The sequence below is a fragment of the Acanthaster planci genome, linkage group LG20 (genome assembly GCF_054643075.1).
Source record: "Acanthaster planci isolate LZ-2023a linkage group LG20, COTS_SCS, whole genome shotgun sequence".
In the NCBI taxonomy this organism is placed as follows: Eukaryota; Metazoa; Echinodermata; class Asteroidea; order Valvatida; family Acanthasteridae; genus Acanthaster; species Acanthaster planci.
Window position 1 is genome coordinate 8023232 of NC_141796.1, and position 14637 is coordinate 8037868.

Below are 14637 nucleotides of genomic sequence, written 5' to 3' on the forward strand. Positions count from 1 at the left end.
AACCTTGTGGCACAATTTAAATGGAGAGGGTGTCGTTATCTTAAAAGACTAACTTACAACGAAAGGAGCCTGAATGCATGTATATATTTGCATTTGACGGAGTGACAAGTTCAGAAACGTGATACTAATATCCTCACTTCAGCTGTGGCTATCGTCTCTTTATATTAAAAAAACCACAACTTTGAGCACCCTCTCTATCGAAGGGTTTTTTCAATAACGTATAGGCCCCGTTTTAAAGAGGCTACACGATTCATTTCAAAGTTTTTCACAACTTTGAATGGATGCTCCATTTTGAGCAAGCACAGAGGTCGTGACACAAACCAGTACATGTACGTGTACTTGTTTTGAACTAACGTCCCTCTTTTTAAAGAGGACATGGCCAAAGACAATCGGTTACTATGTAATATATTTGAAATAGTGGTACGTTATAATTACGTGAGATCAGGTTATGGCAAGGTGTATTCAGTCCGAGAGAAGAATACTATATTTAATTGAAATTAGTTGAAAATAACAGAAATGAAAATACAAACCAACGGGGAAATTAAAAACCGGAAACATGAAACCATGCAGTAGCGTGGCTATTTATTTGATAAAATAATTTTCAAAAAGGAAGCAATTCATGAATTCGTGTATAAACAAAATGCAATCATTACAAAAATTAGTTGTGCTGTTAACTGTAATAATTGTCTACAATCACCCAAAATTTGATAAAAATTACATGAAATATTCAATTCAGAAAAATACAGAAATCGTTACATTGACCTGATATGGTGGGATCGAAGCAACTCGAGTAGTTTTTGTCATGCATTGTATGACATGAAAAAGTAGTGCGTCATATCTCACTACAGTCGTAACGTAGAAATTTAAATCAGTTGAACCTTTTCCTTACGCACATTGTAATACATACGGGCGATTCACAGTAGTGCGCCTTCTAAAGTTTGTAACGCGTTGGCCATTGTGTTCATGTATGTAGATAATCCGGCGCGCTATGCAAACCTGGCTGGCGGACTGTAACTGCCATCACATTAGACTAAGATCCGCCAAGAACACAAATTGAACCAGATCCTGTGACTGACAGCATGGGAAAAATACACTGCGTGTATATAGCCAAGAGTTTGGTGGAACAAAGGTCGGCAAGGTTTCATGTCAAAGAGACTATTACGAGACAAAGGGATATTCTTATCAACAGAACTCGTAAAACTTTTCGCGGGTGGCTTCTTAATACAAAATCCACGTACAGAACGACGAATACATATCAGTCTTTACGAAATAATTACACGTACAATTTAAACGTTTAAAATACTAATTATATCCGCAATGTTCGCCGAAGAAGTGTAGTACAGATTAAAATAAAAAAACAACAACTTTTATACAGCAACAAACTTTAAAAAATTAAGAAAGCTCGAAAATAGTTTATCGGCATGCATTTACACTACCCCGAAAATTTTAAATAACATGTTGATGTCGTAGCTTTTCTTGAAGGTTACCACTTCGAGAGGTGTCAAGGTTGTTTCAAATTCACAGCAAGTGAAGTTCATTGTTTTTTAAACAATATTTGAATAGAGTAGCGTGAAATCATGCATGTCTTTTACAAGCTGGACTGCTAGAGAGTGTCCAAATGGCCACATATTGTGCTGCTTTTGATGGATAGTTTATAAGGCTGTAATATGATCATGTTACTTTAATATTTCTGAGAATTTTAATATTTTCCTATTGTACAAGACAACAAGTGCAGTACAATTTTTAGCTTTAAGCACTAACGATAGCTCAAAAATGTAATCAATACCAGAATCAAAACATTTTAAAAGATAGAAGAATTTGACGTTCTACTTTACGCGTCTTGTCATCAAGGGTTCCTCAACACGTTCCCAAACTTTGCTTATGGCTCTCTTGGCATCCTCAGTCTTCTTTCCAGGACCCACGAGGCGATAGATACAAGGCACGTGAGGGCCAAACAGGCAACGGAGAGTTAGTAAGGGCTCAGTAAAGAAAAGCCTCCAGAAATTAGGCTTGGCACCAATTTCAGAGGCAATATAGTCTTCGTAAGATATGGAACCAACGTGATAATGGAATGGTAAGTAGAGCCCTTCCATTCTTTCATCTGACTTTTGCACCTCTGCCTCCATCTCGGGCTGAGCTGGTAGCGTGGCCAACCCGGCGAAGACTCGCGCAGCCCAGCGAGCCTGCAGTTCCAAGCAGGGGATGACTGAGCCCAGAGGTTTAATTGCCCCGTTGACCGACAGCGTGCTATGCCTCATGCCCAGCGGGAACAGAAGCTTATAGAGAGGTACCTTGCCCTGCTTCGTCTCCAAAGCTGGGCAGTCCACTTTAAAGGGAAACTTAAAACGGTAGCCGGTGGCCATGATGACAGCATCGATGTCATCCTCACGGGTGCCGTCTTCGAACTCAAGACCCGTTCTCGTGAACCTTGCCGGTGCTGCTTTAATGATTATAGACCCATTCAAGATACAAGTTGGCAGCTCGTCGTTTACCACAAATTCACAGCTCAGTAGAGGATGGGAAGGTATGATTGATGTTGTGACAAAGTTAAATTGACGCTTAAGTGACATTTGGAAGAGTAAAAATTTCAGCTTGTTAGGGATCCAGAAGTACCGTCGAGTAAGCTGCAAATCAAAAGGAACGCCGTAACCGCCTCTTCGACCAGTCAACCAAGCCCCGCGTTTGGTACTTAGATAAACCTGTAATATTAAAATGTAAAAACTGTATCGGACGAAATCAGACTTCTTGATTTGATACCATGAAAAGAGGTCTAATTATTCTCTCTTCTTAAAAGGGCTTCTACACCTAACTGCCTTATCTTCATCAGCGAGAAACCCTTTCCTAAACTAAATTTATTGTTTTATCACTGCTTACTGACATCATAATAAGCAACCAAACATTATCGTCATCTTTTAGCATCCACTTAACGTGGAGTGGAAAAGGGAATGGCTGTAGAGACTGTAGATAGTAGCCATCTGGCAGGAGAGGCGTTTTGTCCTACAGGAAAATTTTCTCCATTAGCATATCCTGTTGAATAAACGCGCTGGCCTGCAAGATGGCAGCCATGCATACCCTCAGCTAATTGCTAGTGATTAATCCTTACCTGCGATGTCACACGGCTCACATCTGTGGCTGCGTCTACTGCTGAGTTAGCAATCCCAACTACCACTACTCGCTTGCCTTCAAACTCCTCTGGCCTTCGGTAATCCCGGCTGTGCATTACCTTCCCCTGGAACTCATCCAGACCTGGAAACTCTGGGATGTAGGGGTTGTTGTACATCCCTGTACAGATCATAACAGCGTCAAACTCTTGGCTCGTCTCCCCTTCGTTGCCAGCTGCTCCTTCGGGTCGAGTGGTGACGACCCATCGCCCGCTATGCTCGTAGTCTGGAGCCTGAGCCAAGCGGGTGACTCTGGTCATGAAACGAATGTGCTTCTTGAGACCAAACTTGTCAGCGTACATGTCGCAGTACTGCTTTATGTACGAGTTGTGGAGATAATTCGGCCACTCCTTGGGAAAAAGGAAGTCACTGTAGCACATGGTTTCCTTGCTGGTGTTAGTGACAGTCGACCTGGCAACTGAAGCCACCATCTCTCCTTTGTTATTGTCTCGATAGTACCAAAGACCACCGACGCCATCCGATCTCTCAAAACATGTTGGTTGAAGACCTTCCTCCACGCAGCTCTTTACAGCTCCCAGACCGGCCACGCCACAGCCGATAATGGCAACCGTTTTGTTTGTTATCCCCATCTGCAAAAATTAACATAAGTATGGGTGTGCATTTAAAGGTATATAGTGTAATTACCACCATCCGAATTAGAAGCTATTACTGCGGTGGCACAACGCTCGTGGACAGGTAGTACGCCAGCGTTACATGTCTGTTCGACCAATAGGCTGTCGTGATTTGCCAAATGCACGCGCGTGTCAAGCTGAAGAATGTGTGTGTGAGTGCGGTGCCACCGCAATCTTATCGGATTAGTCTAAAGCCGGCTCTTTTATGCCAAAAAACAATTGTGTATCCAGTGTCCCCCTCCACATGTGTACGCCGTAAACATGTCAAGTTGCCAAGGAATCAACGCGGTACTTTCCACTTTCACGGGGGAGGGACGGAGTAATGTTACTTGAATTAATGGATGAAAATATTTCCAATATGTTATTCAGAAGAAAAATCCGTATTTTGCCATCCCCTCCACCAAAACTCAATGTTTACAAGCTATCTTGCTTTAATTTAACTAACGTGAATTGGAAATGCTACTTGTTTGACTTTCATCGTTCAAGATGTTTGCAGAGTGGAAAGACTGGAAGCTGTGTAATTTCAGATCTGTTTCAAAATATTATGTGCATACTCATTTACATACACGTTTTGAACTGTATTTTATGTAAGCCACTAATAAGCGTGAGTGGGATAACAATTCCTTCTCTCCTTATGCCAGGTAATTGCGTGTACGGATAGAAGTCACTGAATAATATATTCTAGAACTGCTAGAAGCGAAGCTGAGTTTGGAAAGTAGGCTCAGAACTTAAAAGTAAGGTTGTTCAATAAACAATTCCGAAATGAGTGTGGGTAAAGTAATTTGGAGTTTAATCTTAAAACTCTAATAAGGGCAAGTATGATCCGAGGCACTGGAAATCCTGAATATTGTGTATGGGGAGCGTTCGTCATCAAGTTGAGCAGAAGAGGACCGAAAAGAGAAGTTCCAGTTTCCGTGTCATTACTCTCACTAAAAGGGGTCACAGAAAAGCAAGATGCTTCAAGCTCCATACTGACGAGCAAGGCCAATCACTGTTGTCCGTGAGGACAATCAACTTTGGAATTTCTGTCAGGCTGATGACAACCGTGTTTCTTTTTCGAAGGAGGTTGATGAAATTAAGCAAGTTGATGTAATCTATGATGTTTTTCTTAATTGTGCTGATGTGTCGAGTGCATTTGATGAAGCTGTCAGTTCAGTCGTTATCCCAGGGAATACAGGCGCGTCACTGTCAGTGATATTAATTGGAGGATGTGTTGTTATGGTCTCAAGAGAGTTTGCCGAATGTCAAAATGTTGATTCAAGGTATTAAGAGTGGTTTTGTCATATTGCATGGGATAAATTGGAAATGTGTTTTATTCACTGGCTCTGTGGTTTTTGGAGCTGTTTCTGGTCTGTTCAACAAAGGTGTTGGGTTTTGCTGTAAAAGGGCGTTGCGGGAGGTAAGAGTTGAGATGTGCTTCCCCTTTTGTCTCGGGTGGACCCGTAGATTAGCAAGAAATTTATTTTTATAAACAGGGTTTATATATAAACAGGGTTCTCCATATGGCGTTGGATTCCCGACGGAATGGATGGCAGTGAAATTACCAATTTTACGTGACACAAGGGACGTGTACCCTGAAACTCACTGTATGGGATTAGATAAATGTATCCGTTGGACCCATTGGATGATCATATGGAGGGTGTTTTAAGCCTTCCTATCCGGCTGACCGAGCTAAACGTATTGTTTAATTGCCACAGGTCAGTTTTAAAGAGCTTGGCTTTTATATTGACTTTATTCCCAATGCCAAATGTCTCAATGAAATGTGTTCAATTGATATATTAATCCTTCACGGAGAGATACATGTATTTACTTGTTTAAATTTTTTTTGTTGGATTTAAGAACCCGACCCATGGTCAGTATGGTGTCAATTAGCACTTCAATTGCACTCGAACACCATCACGCACCCCTATATCTATTTGCCCCGTGTTGTTTACTTTCTTTGCCACTTTGGCTTCTTTCGAGGTTGTACGTATTGTTATGACGATGAACGAGGATGTTATTGCACACAGCACAATGGCCCACTTTTAAGTTACAAGACCTTTGGAACAGTCAATATTTTAAAACGTATATAAAAAAATGGACGGAAGTCAAAGTTTGTCAATTTATTTTACAGCAAAATCATTTCTAAGCGGACAACGTAGGCTATTCAGTGGAACACTGGTTCGTCGCTTTTTCGAGATTGCGGTTGCACGAAGCCCACGATATCGTTTGAGCGGTCTGATCAGTCCAACGAGCTCTGGCCGCGGGGAAATGGCATGATCGTTTCTTGCAGTTTTACTGACATCTGACCTGTTTTAACAATCCTATACCAGTTTGAAGGCAGTTACAACGTTAAGTGTAAGGCGCCCAGCATCATTTGTTTTATTTATTTATTTTTTACATTTAGACATCACACCCGAAGAACGGTAGATTGTAATGTAATAAAAAAACTTTACCCCTTCTACAATAAAAAAGGGAAGTTAAACTGGTTGGAAAGACACCCGGCCGAGATGAAAGCCGGCTACCCCTGTTGGAATTTCTGCATTTACATGTATCTGAGCGCAGTTAGCGTTATAGTATTATCTGATGCTAACAACTTCGTGACGTCATTTTGACCGAATGTATTAAAATCATCCAAATCTTGATCACTAAATGCGCCAAAGTTGTGTTTTTCTCCCACGAAGGGCCGAACTCCATTGATATTGCGTTAAGTGTTGAGTGGCAACCCCTACCCTCACTGAGATTGCCTTTGCTGTTTTTTCAACGAAGATTTGAATTTGGCTCTCGAATGTAGCGAGTCCACATGCTCCTGTCGCGCGCGATGGCATTATTAGAGATGGTGTAGCAGATGCTCTTTTCACAGGGGGACACAATTTTAACGCTCAAAGAGCCAGGTTGTTTTGGTCCATCGTTATCAGCTGGGGGCGGATTTCGTCTCCCCCCCCCAAAAAAAATCGGCTACATGTCAGGCGCGAAACTTTTACCTTGGCCTGCACATAAAGACATTCCTTGACAAATGTAAAGTTTGCACTTAATCAGACATGCGATTTTGTTGTTAAGGTCACCTTGAGTTCAAAGTTACACACCTGCCAGCCTGCGTGCATTGAGCACGGCTGTGGAAAAAACACACATATTGGCTTAACTGTCTCGGGAAAAATAGGTGCTGCACAAGAATGATACCTTCGATTTTCACAAAATTGGTGTCAACAAGACTCCAAAGAGATACTCCTTAAGGCTTAGCTCCTGAAACTTATGCTCTGCGGCGATATCAGAAAAGTGTCGAGGGGGCGGACTTCGCCCCCTGCTCTTTTAGGATTAAGAGACCTTGAAGACTGGACGAAAACGAATGTGAATTTAACGGCCTAGCAGAGCGGTTTCTTGATTTCTCATTTTATCAAACCGGGAGACTCGTTTCGTCATCAATATTCAAATCAACCTTTGCAAAGTTTGATTTCCAGTCTGTGTATCGACAGCCTGAGATCCGCTCTTTTGTGCAATTGAATTCATCACGAACTCCCGCGATTGTCTGGAAAGTTAAGTGTTGCGCTGCAGAGTGAAATTCGTCTTTTCATGAAAAATGCTGACAGGCTAATGCATGGCTATACATATGATTTCTGGTAAAAATGGATTTGTACACTTACGGTCGACATTGAACGTGCTGCGTGAGATAGCATCTTGATCCGTGTGTTTCTCGAGAACAAGTCAAAACGTCGGAATCACCAGTATGCTTGTTGCTGCGGATTGGCTGAAGTAGGGCCCACTAGCTGTTGGCTTTAAACACGAGATGGCCATTTGGGATCATTCCCCATGGCTGAATCCACTTTGTTTAATAAACACTCCAAAATTCGAAAGAGTCTCACTATTGTTGCCATTGATGGTACGTTCGATTTGATTACACGTGTGAGTGACAGATGGATCAGCCATCATATAGCTTATGCTTTGCAGGCAGACGTTTGCATGATGCTGCCCCGGAACGCATGTGCTGTGGAGGGAGCAAAATGGCTCACTATAAAATTCATTCTCGGTAGCCGCAATTAAGCCCTCAGATCTGGAGAGGTACATACCCACATAGACTATATGCACCCATGATGGCAAGGTACTGGGCCCGTCTTTATTTTAGCCCACATAATGGGGTGTAGTATAGGTTATGGACAAGTCTGACCATTATGGTAACATTGACGTGGCGTAGCCAATAAAGTTTGAAAACTAATGGTAAATAAAGGCAGTGACATCAGTTCTAGTAAACAATCGTAAGTTGCCCCCAAAATTCAACTTATTGCAGAAGAGTAACGCTCAGTGAAATGACAATAAATTTCCTCAATTTTCCAAAATTTTCGAAACATAATCCACTCTTCTAATTTCAAAGTCGAAAACCCGAGGCAAGTTCGAGTGACGACTATATGAAAATAGTTAACTTATACAGTCCGCCTTACAACACCGCCCTGAACATGGATGCTCGACCATCATTTGGAACCAAACCTTGAGCAGTGGTCGCACCGCTGGCGATCAATGGTTGATTTTATTTCACTAAGGAACCATTCAAAATAGGTTTCAATGTATGCTACAAGAATTATAGACCTTTTAAACGGGGCCCACACTCTTCCGTCGATACTGGTCGACGAAGGAGTAAACGAAGCAGTGGTGTATCCAGGGGGTGGGGACGGCGGAGGGCAAGTTGCCGCCCTGTTCCCCGCAGGGCAGCAACTTGCCGCCCCCCCCCCGCGGATTTTTTTCAGTGTTTTTGTTTTCCTAAAAAAAAATACTACACGGGTTAATAGAAAAGAAATTAATCGGTATAGTTATTTATCTGATAATTAGCTAGCACCAAAACGCTAACAAGACAACACTATCAAATAAAAGCAAGGATGTCGAAACCGTGAATTAGGCTTTTGATATTTTGTCTCCCCCAACATCACGTTGAATGAACCCGAAGCTGCATTTGTTTGTGAATTTGCCCCATGACACCGAAAGCTGGATACGCCGCTAAGACGAAGGGCCCTATTTATGGGTCGACGAGAAGTGCAACCAACGGTGAAAATGTAACGATGATGTTTTAAGCCCAAACTAGGCTAGATACATTCAAACGGCTCAGTCAGTTTTCTTGTAAGAAAAAAAGAAAAAAAAAGAAAAACGGTACAACAAATGTTCCATTTTGTTGGTCAGAATAAACTAACTAACATAAAAGGTGAAATATTCAGCTGTTATTTTCAGAAAAGTGAAAAACGGAGAAATGAAGAGCAGAATGTTCTTTTTACACACAGGAACTGACCAAGTACTTAGACAAGTTTAATGTAGTTTCCCTGTTTAGACTGGTGCCTGCTGCGATTATTCACACTGTACTTGTTCGTTCAGCCGCCAGAAGGTCGTATTGTCATATCATGCGGTGTACATGGTCACTGGACTGCTGCATTGGGGTACGAGTACGGATACATACTGTACGTGCAGTATCGGGCCTGCTCGTGATACGGTACGTTAGATTTGCAGTTATTTGACTAGTCCCACTAGTGTGGCACGGACTCTCACACCCGCTTCATCCTTAGCCACGCAATTTCGTGTCGGCGTACTGAATATTTTTGGCGCACCCACGTATCATCGTGGGCGCAATTTTGTTTGCAGACGGACATGGTCCTTGACCTTTCCGCTGTGTAAAAACCATTTATTGAATGATTTCACTCTCGTTATTCAGGTATTTTCCAGTCTTTTTGCCTTTATGCATTCAATCTAAAGGGCTCACTCTCTCAGTCGCCATCTTTAAAATAAGGTCGTTGAGCAAACGTCACTTGACCCCTCATCGTCTCGACGGCTGTTCCATGTCAAGATATCTAAACTTCTGCCAAAGCTTTGGAAGAGCCCATTGGCACATGTAGTATCTTATCACTCAGTCCGTGTATTACATATGTCGTGACATTAAACAGTCATCGAGACGATGAGGGGTCAAGTGACGTAATTTTCAAGGACCTTATTTTAAAGATGGCGACCGGGAGAGCCGGCCTGTTAGATTGAATGGATAAAGGCAAAAAGACTGGAAAATACCTGAATAACGTGAGTGAAATCTGTCAATAAATGGTTTTTAGAAAGCGGAAAGGTCAAGGATCATGTCCGTGTGCAAATGAAATGGCGCCCACGATGATAAGTGGGTGCGCCGAAATGTTCAATACGCCGACACGAAATTGCGTATATGGATGTGTGGCTAAGGATGGATCGGGAGTGAGAGTCCGTGCCACACTAGTGGGACTATTGTTTGACCATCCTTCCTCCATGATTTGACCAAATGTACTACCGGTAAGTGGACCAGCTTAATTCACAATCACTCACTGGATTGTCGCGGCACCTAGACTCTATTTTTGACGTCTTAGAGCTTCTTCATTTTTCGTCTTCATTTTCCAGAAATTTGCTCGTTACAATAGCCTGCCTAGGCTGAAGTACAGTAGGCCTATGTAGGCCCCTTGCTTCATGTACATCATCAGATCATGGAGGAAGTAAGAACTAAGATAAATACATATACATGTACATAAAAAGTAATACTACATGTACTCTATCACACGTATGTGTGTGCACTTGTTCATGGGGGTAATATTTTAGATGAACTGTGTCAAGTGTAAGATGCATAAACCTGGATAAGGTCGACAAAATTTCTGGAGAAATAGGCCTAATCAACCAGAGTTGGGCCGAATCCCGGGCCGAAATTGTGGGCAGGTTTTTTTTTAAAAGGAAAATAAAGCCCAAATGTTATAGGAGCCTAATTTCACACGTTTAGTTTTTATGGTTGGTTGACTGTAGATGTCATGCATTGTGCATTGTTGTGAACCGTGATTTGGCTTCATACGTGTGATTGCGTGTATAGATCTCTTTCTACAGTGCCCCGACTTGAACTCTTTCCAGTGCCCAACTGTGGGTGTTCCTACCTTTACTTCAATTCAGCACCCTGTTCCTGTGATGATTAAACAAAGTCCACTGTTACAAAATACATGTATTGACCTTAAGCGTCTGTGTAATCCTAGTCATGTAGCATCTCTAGTTAAGGTAATTTTGACAATATTTACTCGTACGTTATAACCCCACAATGTTATCACCTGTGTTTGGCAAGCAACAACCTCACAGTTGATTCACCACTAGTCTGGTTACCCGATCCAGCCATTGTGAATATACTGAAATTCAACAAGATTCATCAAATATCTTCATCCAGATGAAGGAACCAGATAACCTTTGCTACATGTAATTCGGTTCTGTTCACACATGCTCGTCGCGTCATGCATGCTGCTGTTTTACCCTAAAATTTTCCTCAAAATCAAAGCCCTGTCCCCTTTTCACAGTCACATTCCTTCTGATATAAAAGGGGACATCACAACCAACTTACATGTATGGGTGATTTTGTTTTTTTGCAAAGTAGACTTTGTTTCATTATTATAGGAAGACGCCGCTGAAAGTAATGAACACCCAGTTTTGTTGACAGTCGCAGTTGCTGGCGTGCCAAACTTTGCTGGGTCACGTATTGACATGGTTATTCAGCACTCCATTCACCAGAATGCGTGTATATATAACACTTTTAAAAAAGTGCTGTCCAATCAATAAGCTTGCTTCAATAAGCTTGCAGGCACTGCTTTATCATGACCAATACTATCACCAGTTCTTAAAAAGGTTTTGCCACATGTTTTTATGTCACGGTTAGAGTGATTACTGTTTTATTTAGGATCTATAACTGCCATCACTGCAATTCACACATGCTCTCTGCCTGTTCTTCTCCTCAAATTCTTCTTGCAAGCTGCCATTCTTTAATTTTGTAAATTTTTAAATGCTTAATGTATTTCCGCTTTCCCGTGCTACAAATTGGTGCATTTGAAACAGGAACCAGTCTAACGTACCGTAACTCTAGCAACTCTGTTCTTAGCAATCAGAATCTGCTCAAGGAACAGAAGATGAATAGGAGTTACATGTACATGTAACTCCTATTGTAACTGTAGGGTGTGCTTATAGGTTCAATAATGAATGCTTGAAATACGTGTACACTAGGTAGACAGAGTAGACACATGCACTTCTACGCTCATATCTTTGGGGTACAGTGTACATGTACAGTTGACTCCCGTTTTAGCACGGGGGCCTTGGGACTTGCTAAATGAGCTCGTATTATCCGGACCTCATCTCACGCGAAAGCTGTCGTCGTACTCGACGTACATGTATGTATTCATGTACAGTCCAGTACATGTATCCGAATCAGCATACTGCAATTCTTTCAAAAGTCAAAAATAAGGAAAAATTTTCCAATTAAAAGCATTACATGTACATGTATTGATTTGTTGGCATCTTCCACCGTACAAGCACCATTATGATTGCACAGATGTAGCAGCTGTTTGTCTCGAAATAAAAATTGCTGAATCACGTACACACATATTGAAATAAACTTGCTTATTTTGTAAAATCAAAGCGTCTCAATTTTTGTGATGAGCCCAGTCAAACAAATGTAGTATTCCTTGAAATGCATATGTTTGTGTGTTCCTCTACGTGCACGTGTAGGAGTCAAGCATATAACAGGGCTTGGTTCATACTAATGTTTCAGAACTCTACAGCCCTTAAAAATTAAATACATGTAATTATGTTCTACTTTTACACCAGCATGACTGGTAATATTAAAATCTTTTTGATATTTTTGCATAGGAATTCAAAGTGCAAACCACAGCAGCACTGAAGCTGAACAGTGATGGGGGTGTGACGACACAGTACTGCTGCAGGAACGCGAAAGTCTACATTTACGTACATGTAGTTGGACCTCATGGTCATCGTAGTGTGCTTTGCTCTAAAGAATGATGCACATGTACAAAGTAATCCTAGACACGGTAAAACACTAGCCTGACATGACAAAGGTTGGCAACAACAGTTGGGAAGCGAGAGTATCAATGACTGTCATGTAAGAGGCAGTGGGTCATATAGCACCGGTCTGACAGCTGGAAACAGATGGCAGAAGCTTGGGCAGAACATCCAGTTCAGTCATTTGTTTACCACACTATCCAGAAGGCTGCATGCTTTGAGGTGTGCAAAACTACATGTACAGTACATGTATCTCATTTTCTGTGCTATACATGTACATGGACCTAAAATGGATGAGACATATTCGAAACAAAGCCACTGACTAAAGAAACCTCCTGGAAGATAATGTGTCAAGCAGAAGTCACGAGGAAAGAATTAGAGGAATAACTACCGAACCAGATTCAGACGTCTTGTGCATTCCAGGAGTACTTGAAACTGTACCATCACCTCTTGATCTAGAACCCGTGTTGACCACTGTACAGGTACATGGTATGTACATTGCGAACAATGGAGGACTTGGCGTGCTTCAAATGTAACAGCTACATGTAAAAGTGGTTGTTTGCATCGTATGCTGCAATGCTTTCTCAGACTGATTTCGTCTCAATGAACCATTCTAGTCAGAGTAGTTGTAGTCGGGAAAAAAAGCCTTCTGACAGTGCATTTCCTCAACGTTGCCTAGACCTCTCAATTCCCAAACCGATTCCTGTTTCACTCATTGCTACACGTACTTTAGATCACAGACTTAATATTGCTGGCATCACTGATGAGAGAGTATCGTGCATTGACAGTATTAGTAGTAAAGTTCGGCAAAAAGGCTTGGATCTGTCAGTTCCAAAACAGATTGTGGTTTCTGATAGCCCTAAAGCAAACACTGCAGGTTGCTACCCTGCATCTACTGAAAAGAAACTACCTGACCGTGATGTTACGAGCAGCAGCAGTGTGTCACATAATGACTTAGATCTTTCAGCCCCAACTGAGACTGAAGACAGCAAGAGGCCATTCATTTGTGACATCTGTGGAAAAGGTTTCACCCTGAAAAACAACCTCGCAGCACACAGGAGGATTCATACAGGAGAAAAGCCTTTTGCCTGCAACCTCTGTGGCAGAGCCTTTGCGCAGCAGCAGCACCTGAAGAGGCATCATCGCACTCACACTGATGAGAGGCCCCATGTCTGTGACGTTTGTGGGGAGAGGTCCACTACCAAGAGCAACCTTGACGCCCACAAGCGGATCCACACAGGAGAAAAGCCTTATCTGTGTGGGGTCTGTGGTAAGGCCCTTGCGCAAGCCAGCGATCTGAAGCGGCACCTGCGCACACACACTAAGGAGAAACCGTACCACTGTGACACCTGCGGCAAGTCGTTTGGCTATGCCAGCAGCCTTGCCACCCACCAGCGTATCCACGCCGACCAGAAGCAGTTTGTCTGCGGCCTCTGTGGCAAGGCCTTTGCCTGTCCCAAGTACCTGAGAGTGCATCAGCGCACACACTCCGACGAGAAGCCCTTCAAGTGCAGCACCTGTGGGAAACAGTTTGCCAGCCGGAGCAGCCTAGAGCCACACCAGCGTACCCACACAGGGGAGAAGCCGTATGTGTGCAGTATCTGTGACCGAGCGTTTGCACAGTTGTGCAGCCTGACGAGACATACTTTTACCCACTCCACAGAGCGGCCATTTCGGTGCGACACTTGTGGAAAGGCATTCGCTCAGAAAGGGCACCTGGCTGCCCACAAGCGTATTCACACCTGCGACAAATCGATCAAACCATACAACTGTGTGTGTGGCAAAGCTTTCCTGCATTTCAGCAGTCTTAGAACCCACCAGAAGACTCATGCAGCTGAAACCCAGATTCTACGTGGGACGAGCTCTCTAGACTGTGACTTGATAGAATCGCCAAGTAACTCAGAGTTTAAAGATGCTGGACATTTCTCATAAAAATGTGTACTTAGTGTAAGGATGCAGGATAACTGAATTCGCACTTCCTGTTAGGAATGCACACAACATACAGGGATATGAACATATTCCGTATCAAGTAACTCATTCATTTCAGACTTTCAGAAAACAGA

At 42.5% G+C, this 14637-nt stretch overlaps 2 protein-coding genes across 6 annotated transcripts; one reads left to right on the plus strand and one right to left on the minus strand.

Moving 5' to 3' along the window:
• Window positions 1–541: 541 nt before the first annotated feature.
• LOC110974943 (flavin-containing monooxygenase 5-like) lies at window positions 542–10768 on the minus strand. Of its 2 annotated transcripts, none has more exons than XM_087130299.1 (3): window positions 10678–10768; window positions 3104–3751; window positions 542–2699 (listed from the first exon to the last, which is right to left on the minus strand). In XM_087130299.1, exons 2-3 carry the CDS (start codon window positions 3749–3751, stop codon window positions 1827–1829), a joined length of 1521 nt encoding a protein of 506 aa, XP_086986425.1. In that variant the 5' UTR covers window positions 10678–10768; the 3' UTR covers window positions 542–1826. The 2 variants fall into 2 exon arrangements, with proteins under 2 accessions (XP_086986425.1, XP_022082629.2); XM_022226937.2 differs by lacking the exon at window positions 10678–10768 and adding an exon at window positions 7414–8475.
• Window positions 8933–14516, plus strand: LOC110974944 (uncharacterized). 4 transcript variants are annotated; one of them, XM_022226941.2, is made up of 2 exons: window positions 8933–9239; window positions 12425–14516. In XM_022226941.2, the coding sequence occupies exon 2, from the start codon at window positions 13151–13153 to the stop codon at window positions 14504–14506; it is 1356 nt and encodes a 451-aa protein (XP_022082633.2). In that variant the 5' UTR covers window positions 8933–9239; window positions 12425–13150; the 3' UTR covers window positions 14507–14516. The 4 variants fall into 4 exon arrangements, with proteins under 4 accessions (XP_022082633.2, XP_022082634.2, XP_022082632.2 ...); XM_022226942.2 differs by lacking the exon at window positions 8933–9239 and adding an exon at window positions 9713–9814; XM_022226940.2 differs by lacking the exon at window positions 8933–9239 and adding an exon at window positions 9821–10054.
• The last annotated feature ends 121 nt before the right edge of the window (window positions 14517–14637 follow it).

Excerpts from the sequence above, each read along its gene's own strand:
- LOC110974943 (XM_022226937.2), bottom strand. The coding sequence starts at position 7,446 with ATGCTATCTCACGCAGCACGTTCAATGTCGACC. Across the intron at positions 3,752-7,413 it reads CAGCACGTTCAATGTCGACC|ATGGGGATAACAAACAAAAC; the intron begins GTAAGTGTACAA and ends TAATTTTTGCAG. Across the intron at positions 2,700-3,103 it reads TGAGCCGTGTGACATCGCAG|GTTTATCTAAGTACCAAACG; the intron begins GTAAGGATTAAT and ends TTAATATTACAG.
- LOC110974944 (XM_022226941.2), top strand. The coding sequence starts at position 13,151 with ATGCTTTCTCAGACTGATTTCGTCTCAATGAACCATTCTAGTCAGAGT.